The sequence below is a fragment of the Enoplosus armatus genome, chromosome 7 (genome assembly GCF_043641665.1).
Source record: "Enoplosus armatus isolate fEnoArm2 chromosome 7, fEnoArm2.hap1, whole genome shotgun sequence".
Lineage (NCBI taxonomy): Eukaryota > Metazoa > Chordata > Actinopteri > Centrarchiformes > Enoplosidae > Enoplosus > Enoplosus armatus.
Genome location: NC_092186.1, coordinates 6,858,833 through 6,874,626, shown reverse-complemented (window position 1 = coordinate 6,874,626; position 15,794 = coordinate 6,858,833). Strand labels below are relative to the sequence as shown.

At 39.5% G+C, this 15,794-nt stretch overlaps 1 protein-coding gene across 1 annotated transcript in view; it reads left to right on the top strand.

Annotated features, from left to right (window-relative positions):
* The first annotated feature begins 348 nt into the window (after positions 1-348).
* oca2 (oculocutaneous albinism II) overlaps positions 349-15,794 on the top strand; it is a 39,404-nt gene continuing 23,958 nt past the window's right edge. Inside the window, exons 1-13 of the mRNA XM_070909248.1 lie at positions 349-584; positions 4,581-4,676; positions 5,292-5,489; positions 5,707-5,764; positions 6,676-6,748; positions 7,354-7,511; positions 7,611-7,693; positions 8,531-8,684; positions 11,004-11,075; positions 11,739-11,804; positions 12,710-12,766; positions 14,044-14,168; positions 14,693-14,831. Coding sequence (XP_070765349.1) covers positions 349-584; positions 4,581-4,676; positions 5,292-5,489; positions 5,707-5,764; positions 6,676-6,748; positions 7,354-7,511; positions 7,611-7,693; positions 8,531-8,684; positions 11,004-11,075; positions 11,739-11,804; positions 12,710-12,766; positions 14,044-14,168; positions 14,693-14,831 — 1,515 coding nt within the window. The remainder of the gene's footprint in view (positions 585-4,580; positions 4,677-5,291; positions 5,490-5,706; positions 5,765-6,675; positions 6,749-7,353; positions 7,512-7,610; positions 7,694-8,530; positions 8,685-11,003; positions 11,076-11,738; positions 11,805-12,709; positions 12,767-14,043; positions 14,169-14,692; positions 14,832-15,794) is intronic.

The following is a 15,794-nucleotide window of genomic DNA, read 5'->3' as shown; positions in this document are numbered from 1 at the left end:
TCACAATACGTTACCTGCCCAGCTGCAACTGGCAGATAGACAAAGTTAGCGACTAGCTAGTCAACGTAGCATTAAAAAACAGAGTTAAAAGAGAGTAAATGTTGGACTTACATTTGCCAGGTGGCCAGAAACAAATGAATGCTAATGTTGCTCCATGTTAGCTCCATGCAGCATGTTAGCCATATCAACTTAAAAGGTGATAATATGTCAGTGTTGTGTTTGTTTCCGCTGCCACCAAGTGGCCAAAACAATCAGTTATTGCTGTTTACTATCACTGTTGAATTTATCTATTTTGAAATATCTGCTGAATCAAAACTCTGCTTCCTTCTACCCTCCAGCAGCCTCACCATGTATTTGGAGAACAAAAGCGAGATGGAGATGTCTCAGACGTCAGCCCAGGGACATCAGGGCAGGAGCAGCCTGAGGTCACCGGAGGCCGTCGCAGGGAACTTTGGGGAGCTGCGTCTGCTGCAGGGCATCTCAGAGAGGAGAGACACCCAGAAGCTGCAGCAGTCTGCCGTTCTGCCCTCGGGACAGTGCGTCATCCATGCTGAGGGCTTTGTCCCTGTTCGACAAGAGGATGGGTATGACTACTGAAAGTGTTTTGCTCTCTCCTGGTGGTTTATTGACATGATGTCTCATTAATTTGAGTTTTAATTAGCTAGTCAAAAGCGTAGCTAAGTGGTAACCTTGAAAGCCAAAGAAAGAACCCAGGCCAAAACCTACATATACAGGTGTCCTATGCCAGTGCACCTCAGAGAGGGTAGGTGTTTAAAGGATACATTTTATATATTTATATTTTTGTTATTGTCAACAAATCCCATGAAAACCAAAACCAACAATAAATTAGCCCATTGCTCAATACTTTCTGACATTCCCAGCCTGTTTGTTGCTCTCAGCTCCAAAGCCCATTGGTTCCCACTGATAACATAAATGTTTTAAAACAGGTCATGAATGTATATTTTATTTGTAAGAAGGCTAAAACCTTTCCTGAAAATGCTGGGCAATATAGTTTGTAGCAAATACACAAACAGGAGTATTTTCAGCCTGACCAACTGACATTGTCGCCCTGCGCTAGTTATCCAGGTGGCGAAAAAGCTCTAAAAACCTACCTGCTCAGCAGACAGACAAAGTTACCGACCAGCTGGTGAACATAGTGGTGCATTTAGCAGCCAAAGAGACAGATATTTCCCTCACGAGTTGGTAGAGACCCAAACGGAGCTAAAAGGAGACTAATTGGAGGTACATTCATCAGGTGGCCTGAAACACGACTCCAAACGAATGCTAATGTTATCTGCTTTATCCTTATCTGCTCAATGTGAAATTAGCAACTGTTTGCTAACAAGTTTGCCATATCAAGTTAAAATGTGATGACACTGTACGTCAGTGTGTTTCTGCTGCCCCCAAGTGACCAAAAGACTGATAATGTTGGTTCAAAGTTATTGTTTAAAGCCTATTGGAATAATTGAGAGTTTATGGACTATGCGTCTACTTTACTACTCTACTACTTGTTCTACTTTAGGAAGAGATAAGCCCTCATTTTCTCTTCTCACTGGGATTCCTGGAGTAAAGACATACCAAGAGCTTAAAGAACTTGAAACACACGTGCAGAGTCATATAACACATGCTCAGCTGGTTAAATCTTCCAGAGGATGTATGAGCACATGTGGAAAACACTGGACTTTTCTTGTAAAATATGAAAATTCACACACACACACACACACACACACACACACACACAGACTTACGTGTGTGTGGCTGTGGGTATGTATCTCAGCCACTCAGGCGGTGCTAATCACAAGCCTGTGGCTGTGACGTTATTGGGATTAAACTGCCGATTTTTTTGCTTCATGAACTAAGTCAAAGTTGCACATGACGAAGGGCGACTACAGTTGATGCATGTGTGTCTCCTGCACTGCCCTGTGGTAGGTCAGATTAGCAATCAGGCGCTCTTGATTCTTCTTCTGCAGATGAAACATGACACAGACCCATAAAGACTGTGCATGTAAGACATGGCTTCAATAATTAGACAACAAATAATAACAGAAAGTAAAGAAACATTACAAAAAATGGCACAAAAAAAGAAAAAATTAGGAAAAAAAAGACCACACATGATCATAAAGTGGACAGACGATGGTTAAAGTAGCAGAGTAAATGAGCTCATTCGGACCGAGAATATAAAGTTTCCTCTAAGAGCAAAACCGGTTCACCTGCTGCATGTAGTTTCCCCACTTACAGTAATGAAAGCTGCGAGGGAGCGCTGCTGTTAAAAATGTGAACATCATTGCATCTGACATGTTGACAATAACTTTCTGGCCGACTAGCTCAAACCTCAGTTGAAGGAATGCAGCAGTGGTGGTAGCCGTCAGGTTGTCTGTCTGGCACTTTTATAATATGTTTGAACACAGACATAATGGACTGTAATGTGATGGAAGGGCTGTGGCCAAATGTATTAGACTTAAAGGCTACTTAAAAAGGCGATGCATCTTTGTTGTTAATCCGGACACATCATTTTTCTTTTACTTTTCTCTTTTGAAGATTAGACATTTTGAAATTGGGAATAATGTCAAGCATTATGGATAAAAAATCTTTCTCAAGATACATTAACAGACGCTCTTTTTTATGCAGATCTCACAGAAAGTTTTCTCTGCGTGAAGATAAAATGTGTTTGAAAGCTGTAGTTCTTTATGTGGTTAATGTCCTATTGTGTCCAAAATTAAACATGTTCCGACTTTAAACATTAAAGCTGCTATAATCAATCAAATATTTTGACAAATCTTAACGACAAATCCACAGACATTGTAGTTCCTCTCAGATCTGCAGAACGTTTTAGCATCTTTTAGTGCATTGTTTGGGTTTTACTGATAAACCCACTGAATGCTACCTGCTCAGCAAACAGACAAAGTTAGCGACCAGCTTGTAAACATAGTGGAGCATTTAACAGCTAAAGAGCCAGTTATTTGTCTCAGGAATTGGTGGAGAGCCAAACAGAGCTAAAAGGAGAATGAATATTGGACACAACTCCAAATGAATGCTAATGTTGCTAAGTATATCTGCTGGGTGTGTAAAGAAGCAACTGTTTGCCAAGTTCGCCACATTGACAGATGATAATATCACATAGCACCTTAATCAAGGCAGGATAACCAAGAATAGAAATTCATATCATATTATGAGCAGACACTATGCTGGACACAAAATAGTAAATTGTTATATATATTAGAAAAGAAATCCGTTGAAATGAAGAATAACCCCTGTAAAATATGACCTATTTTCCATTGGTCAATATTAATCACATTGGCTGGCCCTTGTAGGTGTCCTGAAAAGGCCGCTGTTTAACTCAGCCTCAGTGCGTGTTCTGTCTGGCCTCAATATCCTTTAAAGACGCCTCTGTAAAGTGCGACCGAGCAATTTGTGCGCCAAGTCACATCTAGGAGACTGGATCAGTCAGAGTCAGGGAAAGAAGAGGGGAGAAAACATTTGTAGACATGCCGTAATTCTCTTTGTAGTTGTATAAGAGTATCTAAGAGGATTAATGCGGCAGACCTCCGTAATGTAATCTACTCCGTCATCCAACACCATTGCCACATTCATTGATTCAAAGCACCCAACTGTCTGGAGCGTGTTTGGTAACGCCTGTCAGACTTGTATGACAATAAAAGCAACACAAGTAAGGCATTATGACTTACTGAACTACCTCCCCTATACAGCAGGAAGTTAGTAAAAACCATCACAAAACTAACCCTGATAATGGTACATTAATTAACACACAATACATTGGGAACTACAATGTTCCTACTACTTGTTGTTAAGTAAGTGCACAGACTGCGTTTAAGCACCCAACCCTTTTGACAGGCACAGGGTAAAAACCCTTCAAGATTATAAGATTAGCCGAGGGGGACCTCTAATTTTCAGAAAGATTTCCATCTAACAGTTTTGGCTCAGTGGGTTGGTATTCCATTACATAACGATTCTCATGACGTCTCTGCTGTTGTCAAAGTAATTGCTGAGATGACTGTGGGTTTGATGAAATAGTGGATTGTTTTTTTTAGGTAAAAACGAACTATTTAAAGCAGAAGACGACAGCACAACTGCTTCTCAGGCACTTTTAACATCAAAAATTCTCAGCGTGAGCAGCTTTAAATGTACATGTGTGTTTATCTTTGAAAGACAAATACAAAGTCAGGTATAGAGAGAGAGTGTGTGTGTGTGTGTGTGTGTGTGTGTGTGTGTGTACGTGTGGATATGATTGTTGGTTGAGACCCAGCTGTGATGCTCCGGAGGGCGGCAGCCTGCAGGAGCCTCAGGGATACAGTGCAGCAGCAGGGTGACAAAAGACGCTTTAATGATCTCCTCAGGTGTCGAGTCCCCAGCTGCTCGCCTACGTTTCTGCCATCCGTGGGTTACAAAGGGTCTGGAAAACTGCTTTAACCAGTGACTGACAGCTGTGACGTTACAGCTGAGGGCTTCTCTATCAGGGTCAAAGTTCAAAGAAACTCTGCTTTTCAGTTTTTGAAAAGCACAGATTTTGCTATTTTTGATTTTTTAACTCATTTAATTCCTTCGCAATTTTTTTTTTCCAGGCACAATTTCAGCGTGGTTAATATTCTCAGGGGGAAATCAAATTCAGCCAACCTTACAGAGAGGTCGCCTCTGTTGAGATTCTCCCAAGATGACAGGTGAGTGAGTCATCACGCTTTAGATTATAGATCCTGTATGGAGTAAACAAGCAGCCAATATTAAATAAATAAATGAAACACTCTATAATAATACGAAAATGAATGTGTAAAATAAATAAATGAACTAATAATTTGTGTGATAATTGAATAAATTCATAGGAAATAAATTCATAGTTTAATTGGAGATTTGTTTGTGTCAAAATGCCCTTTTTAAATGTCTTTGTTTATTTCATAATGTTTTTATTTATTTCTTCTCCCTGGGACATTTTTATTTCACAGTGTTTCACATTTTTCATCACAGTTGTGATTACGTATTTTTCATTCCATGTTGGGCAGAATCAAAATGACATGCTAGCAGAGTCATTTAATGAAATGGCTTAACTTATAACATCATTGTTAAACCCTTCTTACATTGATTCAATTGACAGTGAAATTGTGATTATAGGATGCTTGTCTTATACAGACATGTTTTTGCTGCTCGGTATTAGAAACATTTTTCAATTTAAGAGCTTACATCCACAGCTGGTGTCCTTAATAACAAAGTAGTGTTTATTTCAGTCACTGAAACTATAGTGGTCGATGCCCAGAGAGCTGACGGTGATTATTCTTTTCCAGTATAACCTACATGACCCTGCATGACCCCAGCTTTGTTGGAGGGGAAGAGCCCTGGGACAGCAGCTCCCTGGACCTGGAGAAGAGGTATCGGCTGGGCAGTGAGGTTACCAGCCTGTCCCTATCCCGCTCTAGCTCCTCAGAGAAGAACGACCCTCTGGACAACCTCAACCTCAACTTCAGACTCACCAGTAGTATGAGGTGAGACCCCTCATGTTGCCAGTAGAAAAAACTATGACTGACTGTAATATTTTGTAATATATATACTGTATTTCCTTTTTTTCCATTTTAACCCCTTAATATATAAGCCAGTTGTGGTTTGTCCTTCTGAGTGTTTCATTTGAATAACTTTTAAAGACCTTTGGGTCAATTTATTGTTGTATTTAACAAGAAAAAAATACTTTTTTTGTCTTTTCAGATGCTGCTTCAGAGCCTCCAAAATTGCTACAATCTTTACTATTGTCGTTCTCTGCAGTGTAAGTGTTGTTCCTCTGGCATCAAATTGTAAAAAAACAAGCAACCTAATAATTAAGTTTGTGCTCAAAAAAACTCTAACATTTTAATTTTCTATTCACTTACTTTCATTACTTCTTTTTTGCTATTAATGTGAAATGAGAAGATTGATACCACTCTCATGCCCGTGTACTAAGTATGGAGCTGGAGCCTAGCTTAGCATAAAGTTTGGAAGCGGGGGGGAAACGGCTGACTCGGCTCTGTCCGACTTAAGTTCAAAAATGCACCTACAGGCACCTCTAAAGCTCATGAATGAGAAATAAAAAAAAAAACAATTGTGGTTTTAGAGGGATTTACATTGCAGGCACTATTTCTTGACGAACATCATTTTATCCATCGTCCAGCGTCTCTGCGGCATCTCTGGCTGGTTTGCTAGCAACCTCACTGTGAACACAAGACTCTTAAACCACAAATTGTTGTTTTTTAGATTTCTTTTTACGTACAGAGTAAACATACAAGATATAATGTGTTAATTAGTGAGCTTTAGAAGTGCTGGTTTTGAAGCTTAGAGATATCCAGGCTAGCTGTTTCCCCCTGCCTTCAATCTTTACGCTAGCCAAGCTAATCGCCTCCTGGCTCTAGCTCCACACTTCGCGCACAGATAGGCGAGTGGTATCAATCCTCGTATCTTAAGAATAAATATATTTCACAAAATGTTGAACTGTTCCTTTAATTCATGCGATGAAGCTGATCCCAGAGTGAAACTGGACAGAGGGTAGATACATTTAATCAAATAAAATCCTTAGCAAGTTAGTTAGCCCAGTTAGTCTGTACAGCAGCATACGGCGTTTTTTCCCCTCAGCATCTCGATATCTCTGGTAGGAACTGTGTGGACTGAGTGAGTAATGTGTTGATAAATACATTCTGGTTTCAGCTGTTCTTCAGCATGTATCCAGATCGAGACAACCCCTGGAGGATGTTGGCAGTCTCCTCAACGGACAGTTTCTGTATCCTTTCCCACTGCATCCTTGTCGATGCACGCTGGTATTTTATGTTATGTTCTGAAATTGAAGAAAGTGGGCTGGAAAAGGCCTTTAATCAGCAGGGATAGGGGTGGGACATGATGCAGCAGTGTTTTACTTTGAGTATAAGGGCACGCAGAGACACGGGAGAAGAAAAAAAAATACTTTGACAGGTTTTTAAAAATGTGTTTAATGCACAAGGGTCTTCACCTGGCTTTAATCAGAGTGAATGCTGCAGGAGACGATAAGAGGGAGGTAAGAGTCAGGAGTGGTAGCAATCCTGACAGGAGAATAGATGGTCCCTACTGCTGTGTTTCAATGTGTTCTTCAATCTATGAGTCATATTCAAGCAGGGAGGATCCTCTTTTCTTCATATTCTGAAAAGACTTGCACAGTTTATGAGATTACTTATTCTTATGAAGCATTTAATCAGTTCCAAAATGGCGTCTCCAAAAAGTACAAGTGTCCTTCATTCTCTAAAATAAAAAAGAAATACCGGTCGTCTGGAAAAGATTTAGCGCCAGTGTCCTTTTGAAATACACATTCAACACATATACGCATTTTTCTCTTGACGGTCCGCGTCCCAACAGCAATGAACCTGACAGATTTCAGAGACAACGCTTTGCTGAAGCTCCAGGTGGGAGGCCCTTTCACAGGAGGGATGATTGACCTCACCAACCAGGAGTACATCCTGATCCAGGTGGAGCAGACCGAGCAGGCGGGACAACGGAGGAGGAGGACTCAGCAGGTGAGGGCGTCTCTGTTATATACGCTTTGCTTCTTTGCTGCATCATCAGTGAAGTGCTGATTAGTGAAAACCAAACTCATTTATCCTGTTTGTGAACAGGTCATCCACAATTGGACCATTCCTCTACATGGAGAACGAAGTGACCAGATACTGTTAACAAAAACGTTTGAGATGCTCAGCAGGTACTCAGAACACTGTAGGACACTATGTTGATTTGAACAGGTTGATTTTAACATGCACGTTGGTCACCTAAGGGACTGTATGAATATTATTAGTAGAAACGTAGGTCTGAAAAAGGGGAAGGTTATGTAATTTTCATTTTTGCTGGAGGGAGGGTAGTCTGACTTTTCTTGACTTTTCTTTTTTCACCCCAGATTTATGTTTTGTTTTATTTCAGCTTTTCCTTGCAAGTTTCGTTTTAAAACAATGATGCTAAACAGGTATAATGTTAACCATCTTAGTGTTGCATTTTAGCATGATAACAGGTTGTGTGAAAGCATTAAATTCTGTATGCTTTGGATCTTTCAGTTAACAGTGAAAGTTGTCTTTTGTTTGCTACATAAAAATCATTGCGTAGCTACCACAGATCATATAACCATAGGTTAATTGACAGGATGCATAAAATGCTCAACAAAATGCATAACTTCAGATCTACAAGAAATAATTGAGGCCCCCTGGAGACAGAGAATATATGTATATCCAGATATCTTTTGAGCACTTTCTTCTCAAAATTCCCTTCTCTGCAGCTGCCATTACGTCTTTTTATCCACATGCACTGAACATTTTTAATTAAATGTATGCCACATAACGTCATATGATATATCATTGTTGAGTATGTGGTGCTGTTTTCTTGGACAGCATTATATATAACACTGTGTGGTGTTCATGCACTTCAACATTAAAAGCATTACATGGCAGATTTCTGACAACATTCGGTAGTTTAGGGATTGATAACGTTCAATGAAAGTAAAACACGCGAATCATTCTCCGTGACTGTGCTGTTTCCTTTCCCACACAAGTGACCCCATCGTCGTCACGGTGCAGGCCTTCCTGCAGGATAACGAGGTGGTGCCGCTGTCCATGACCCACCAGTCGCTCTACGTCAGTGTGGAGACACAGGTGGCCATCGCTGGAATCATCCTGGCTGGGGTCTACGTTCTCATCATCTTTGAGGTAAATGGCCTGCAATGCTCACGCTCTTCTTCGGATGATCAACGAGTTGGTTTTCAATACAGTATCTGCTGCCACTTACAGCTGGTATTATTTTACCTATACCTAATATACTGCCCTGTATTTTGTTCAGTGAACACAAATTAAAGGTGCTGCACACTCGTGGTGCCATCCCCACAGGTGTTTTCATTTTGCTTGATTAGACGTGCGAGTGGGTGTGGACTGACTTTGCTTGATTGACACCTCCCTCACTCTTCTGTTTGGTCGAACCATGGACATTTTGACATGTCACAGTATGAAAAGCACAGGTGTAAATAATAATGAAATGAATGATGGCTCAATTAATAATTACTACTATATTAAGTCAAAGAGCATAAAGGGGCACAGACTAATTCATACTAATTCAAAATACTAGTAAGTAATAATTAGTAGATGCTCCATCACTTTAAATTTACTCATCATTTAATTCATAGTTTTTTAGTGGTCAGGTTTGTAAGTGAAATTAATTAACGTGCTTATGTTAACATGTTGCAACATGTTTATGACACACGTAATGCTTACTTAATCATTAACAAGGTATTAAAAAAACGCATCACCTCAGGAATTACAAATTATTAATATATTAATAACTAGTCAAAAAGTTACTAAGATATATGCAACAAGTCATCAATTTATTATCAATCATTTGATACTTAATGATTGATGAAATTATATTATTTCCCACATATTAGTTATCATTATTTTGACATTAGATTTGAGCTCCCTGGATGTACATCTGTAATTCTCATTCACTTCCAGTCGGTGTTTGGTTTTAATTAGACAGGCTAATCTCCCAGAGCATGACGAGGTGCGAACTCACTAAGCTGTGCCGGCCGGCCGGGGCGACGCTGTGATGTGAAAGTCAACAGCGGGATGTGAGAGCTGCCAGCGCCAGTTACACTCTGTCACTGACAGGTCCGCATGCAGAGGCTGTAATTGAAAGTGCGAGGGATTGTCTCTAAAGCACAAGAGCATATAGTGCATGACTATTCAGACATCAGCAAGATGCCATCTGACTTCAGCTCTGTCAGGTCTCCACTTGTGAACGGCTCACTCCTCTGCAGAGGAGATTTGTTTTTCTCTGTTAAAACCTTATTTTAATGAGCGATCACATATGGATATTGTGATTTTCTGAATGATACGTTCGAACAAAGGGATCTCTCAATGTGTTGGACACTTTTCTTCTTTTTAATGGGCACTTCGGTGAAATGTCCTTACGGAGGTCTGAAGTAAAGAACCACAGTTTTGCTTTTCGTCATTCTTGACAAAGGCTGAGTCAGAAAAAGAGGATGTCTTTGTTCTCCTTTATGCACGAACATCTGAACAGATGTATTCAGACAAAGAGACGTTTCTGAAAGTGTCTGAGCTTTTATTCACTTTGAGTGACGAGACCCAATTTAGTGTTGAGTTGTTCAACAAGGTCAGTATGCACTGAAGATGATGACTGTTGTTCTCATCAAACATTGTTCTTCACAACAGACAACTGAGTTAACCAGCCATCTTTCCTTTGCCAGAATGAACCTGCCAATAAAACTGCCTTACACAATGCAAATGAAATAGAATTTGCTTTTTTACATTTTTTTAATAAGGTAGTCTTCCATTTAGGTCAAGACAAAGGCCACAGATTTCTTCATGAGGAACAGCCTCAGCATTTGCCAATATACATAAAGTGACCTACTTTCCTGCAATTTATTGCGATGGCATGAACGTCAGAGGAGCAGCTCTGATGTCTGATAACACAGTCATGCTTATCACAGGCCTCCATTTTTAATAATGGGATGCATCATACATGAGAGCGGTGATGGAGCCTGGTGGAGGAGGGCGACTCTTAACAACATCATGGAGTTGTCTGTAATATCTCCTTGAAGTTGTGCATGTCTGGATATTTTACACTGAAGAAAATGACAGACCATCATAGACCTAATGGAACAGGAAAATTTTTTTGACTCATCCTTCCTGTAAATCAGACATATTTTGAGAATTTTTTTTACAGATACAAAAAAGTAAAAATAAAACACTGGCACCATGAGAAAGATACACGATAATAATGCAACATGAAATTCAATACAACACCCAAAAAAAAGTAGTGGATTTGACAGAGTAAAGACTTATTATAGATGTAAATGGAGAATATGTGACTTCATGTGGTTTACGTACCTGAGAGTGTGAGAGAGAAAGAACTAGATTGGTTGTATCTACATCTAAATGTTGTAAATATTGTAGCCGTCTTTGCTTCAGAGGCATTAAATTAAAGTGTTTCTGCTGAATCTTTTGTATTTTCAGATTGTGCACCGCACTCTGGCCGCCATGCTGGGGTCGCTGGCAGCCTTAGCTGCTCTGGCTGTCATTGGTGATGTAAGTCTTTTACGCTTTACTTGTTTCAATGAGCTATAAAATAAATAACCTCAAACTACTTCGCTTATTCAAACACTATACTTTTGTCAAAATATGAGTTGAGCAATTATTATTGTTTATTATTGTATTGCTTATTGTTTAGGGAACAATAACGACAGCTTGAAATTACTGAGAAAGGTAGTTTGCTAGCTTAATAGCTGTCAGTTAGCTAGCTACCCTAGCTGAATTGGTAGAGAGTCGTATGGGCCAAGTAACACTATAATTAACCCCCCATGTACTATAAACTTATTTGCTTCTGATACATCTTTTTCTTAAGGCAGTATTGGATGATTCTACATGATGTGCATGTTGAACAGAGCTGGGCTATAGCCGCCTTCTTCCTGGTAGAGTTTCCCAATCAACGGATTCAAAATGGCTGCCATGTTCATTAGGCCAGTTAGACTTTATATTTGTTAACAGAGGAATTAATAGTTTGGGCGGCTCCTGCTTACACATGCTTGTCAAAAGCCTCTATTTTGCAATAGTAAAGAAGCTAAAAAAATATTCTGGAAAAGAAAGGTGGGTAATGAACGCAGGAAGAGCTTTTAGTACTTCAGAGAGTTCAAAGGTCAGTAAGGTATCACAACTTGGACAGTCTAACTATTTTCTTTGTCTCTCCCACAGCGGCCCAGTCTGGTTACTGTGGTAGAGTGGATCGACTATGAGACGCTGGCTCTTCTGTTTGGCATGGTAAGACTCTTTGTTTTTCACATGTTCATTTACTCCCTTTTTGGTCTAATTTGTAACGTTTTACACAGAACAAGTATTTAGTATTCTTTTATTTTATATCTGACATCTTAACTTCACTTTCTATCAGTCTTATCTACTACTTACTTTACTTCCCTAACCCTAACCCAATCTGTTTCTGTGGAGGCAAGTGAGATTGACAATGTAAAATCGTGTCTCCATGGAAACAAACATTTCCTGTCAAGTTTGGTATAAAATTGAAGAGAGCGTCTAAAAAGTTTCTATGAAGGCTAAAAACTGAATTTGATTTTAAAACATTCTTTTCAGACACACAGCTATAACAAAATGTTCAGCCCTCATTATTCACACAAAAGATAATTCTGCCAGATTCAGATATCTAAATTTCATATTGATGCATGACCACAGATGGTGGCTTCCTTTGGACAACTTCCACTGTCAACAGCTGCCACTGAAATTTTCATCTCATTCTGTGAAATACAGCAGAGGGAGTTTCTGAAAATATTCCAAACCTAAAGGCAATACATTTCAAAGATACCATGTATTTAGCTGTACTACTATACACTGTATACAATGCAATTATGTTAAATTGTTTATGTAAGTTTATATCGCTCATTAACAGTTTGGAGGTGTCATCTTTCCACTCATTTTGCAGTCATACCATGATGGCCTTGATAATAAAGTATCAGTGAAAAGAGTATCCTAGCATCCTGAAAGTTGAGCACATTGGAGATACAGTATATCTGTTTCTCTGACCGCCATCTCTTATGTGAGCACCTTCTTTTATCTGTGGTGACTATTTTTGAAATATCAGGGTGACATATGATCTTGTTACATAATGGCTAATGGTTGTTTTTTGTTTTTAAACAAATCTGTCCTGTTTCTTCCAGATGGTTCTGGTGGCCATTTTTTCAGAGACCGGCTTCTTTGATTACTGTGCTGTGAAGGTGAGTTGTGCTGTGTGATAATGATGATGGGTCCCAGTACTAACGCATGGAAATAACCAAAATCATACCTTTTAGGAATATACCATTTCACCATGTGGGATATTGAGCTTACTGGTATTTTAGAGTTGTCTCAAAGCTTTGAGCTAAATCTGATATTATCACTCATACATGACAAGCCTATAGTTTTTATGTTGACTTGATTTGAGAAGACCTTTGTAATGTAAGATGACCCAACAAGTTTGATGCCTATCTTATCTTTACATCCTGACTCAAAAGTACGGCACTACTGTGTAACAGGCTGACAAGAATGACATTAGTTTTTTGGGAAATTTCAGAAAACTAGGTCAGTACTGTCAATCGAAATGAATTAGTTTTATATTTCTTATTTAATTTCTCTGCTCTCTGTGTGAACTGATTAAACAGTTTCTTTCTCAATTTATAGCTGTATGTTATCACATTTCAGGACTGTAATCTATCTAATTAATTAATTATCTAATTAATATAATTAATCTATCTTAAACTGGATTCTGTTTGTGCGATATTGTCCATCTACGTGTATCCTACAAATAATAAAGTAATACACATTCTCAAATGAGTCTGTTACTCGACAGTAGACAATAAGTCCTTCATCCTCTGTGTACAAGTTCAAGGTTTCCTACCATCAGGAAAACAGCTCTGGGATGCTCAGTTTTAATCCTGAACGCTCTGTGTAGATGGAGAAGGAGGGCGAATGCCTTTTGTCCTTCAGGTACAGTAGCACTCAGACCAGGAGGATCGTGCAGGCTCATGAATTTTAAGCGTGAGTTGAACAAGGGCAGGCACTCCAAATTAAAATACCTTCTCTGAGAACAGCTTAGCAGCTCTGAAACATCCCTCTAATACATCGCAAAGGTGGCCACCCTGAGCCAGCCCCATGGGGCTAAGACTGGTATATTAGCATTAAAGACTGAGTGTGAATCTGTGTGTAATTCAATATGATATGGCTATTTTAGGAATCTGAGTACACCACCTATTCTAGTGCTACCACTCATAAAGGAAATTTAAGCATTTAAGCGCTCTTTTATGATGTTTCACTGACATTCTTGATGCTTTTAAAGGCTGAAACACATCTCAGAAGTGTCAGAACTCGTCCTCAGCAACACCACTCAACGATTACTTTGACTCGTTTTTTGTGGATTTTGAATCCGTCCTGCACTCGTACTGAATCAAGTCGTCCACTTAATGGGTTGCTAATTGCCATTAACATTGCCTGGTTGTCATATTACTTCTCTCTGCAGGCTTACCAATTATCCAGAGGAAGAGTGTGGCCAATGATCATCATCCTCTGTCTCATCGCCGCCATTCTCTCTGCTTTTCTGGACAACGTGACCACTATGATGCTTTTCACTCCTGTCACCATTAGGTATCAAACAAACCAGATATAACATGTTAATTAGTGTTTGATGTGCGTTTTTTTTTTTTACCTTTGAACAGAGCCAGGCTAACTGTTATCTATTCTTTATCTATCTTTAACTTAAAGTTCTTGTATCTAATCAGTGGTTGGTATCCAGTAGCTCTACAGTATTTCTTTAAATAGCAGTCGGTAGATCACGACCTCCTCTCTGAAAGAAGCTGAATATAGTCCAGCCCGGGCAAACACACATTACATTCCTAAAAACAGAACTACTACACAGAAGCTACAATTTACTGCAGTGCAGTGTCTTGCAAATCAACTGCATGTGTGCCGCCCACCTCTGTCAGTTCGGGCCAAACTGTGCTCTAATTTGTCACCAGGCCAGCAGGGTGGATATCCTGTACAGCCACGACATTGAAGGACCAATGCTGTTTATCTTCCAATATCCTTTTTATACTCCTGTATTTATTTCTCCCACCCGTCGCAATCTAATCTGGGCTAAAGGGCTTTTCTGTCTCTATCTGATTTTGCAGGTTGTGTGAGGTGCTTAATCTAGACCCCAGACATGTCCTGATTGCAGAAGTAATCTTCACCAACATTGGAGGGGCTGCCACAGCTGTCGGAGATCCACCCAATGTGATTATAGTATCAAATCAGGACCTGCGCAAAGAAGTAGGCACTTTCACAGCTCTCTGCCTAAACTCTGCACTGATATACTGTAACAGATCAGCTCGGTGTAATCTGACACATGAACCAGACGCTTAGTAAAGCAAACATAATGCTCCTCATGGTTTGTGTGTAACAGAGAATAATAACAATAAGATGAAGGGGAAATTGCTGTTTGAGCTGTACAGATGGTACAGTACTGACAGGTGAATGACGAATCGAGGAACACGTCATCTGTGATAGATTCATGTCACTTCTTGTCCTTTATTTACCTGTATTTTATGTTGTTGTATTAAGACTTTTCCACTGAAGTTATTGTGTTTGTATTGATTCATTGCCCTTGATGCAGTGAAGGATTTTGTACTAGAAAAAATAATCAAATATATCACAGTATATATATATATGACTAGATGAACAGCTTGGTTGGCACTTCACTCCTCAGTCTATAAAGAGTGCAGCTAACTGTTTTGAAAATCTCATCTTATGACAAGGTGTTTGGGTAATTATGAAAAGAGCATCACTGCAATGGCAGTAATACATGCACACTGAGAAGAAGGGCTGACAGTTATTATTCCAAACAACTCTGCTGCGACAGACAGGGACCACAGCACCGCTTTAAAACGCCAATAAGCAGTATTTTGATATTAACATTAAATCAAATGACTGACTGTGAATGTGAAAGGGATTCTGATGCTGAAATTCAAAATCCCACTCTGCTGCTTGATACAGCTTCTAGAAGCTCATTGTTTTGGTTTGTTAGTCTAGAGTTACTCCAAGGGGAGGGCCATGTTGCAATGTGCCTGCCAGATGTGTAAGTAGGCAGTCGTATGTTAACACGTTAGTCATAAGAACTAGATAAGCCTGTAAAATCTCTGTTGCTGTGAGTTTTTCTGCCCTCTAGTGGTCAAAAATGACTTAACGTAGCTTTAACTTGACAAAAACAATTAATCACAGTTCCAAATATCACTG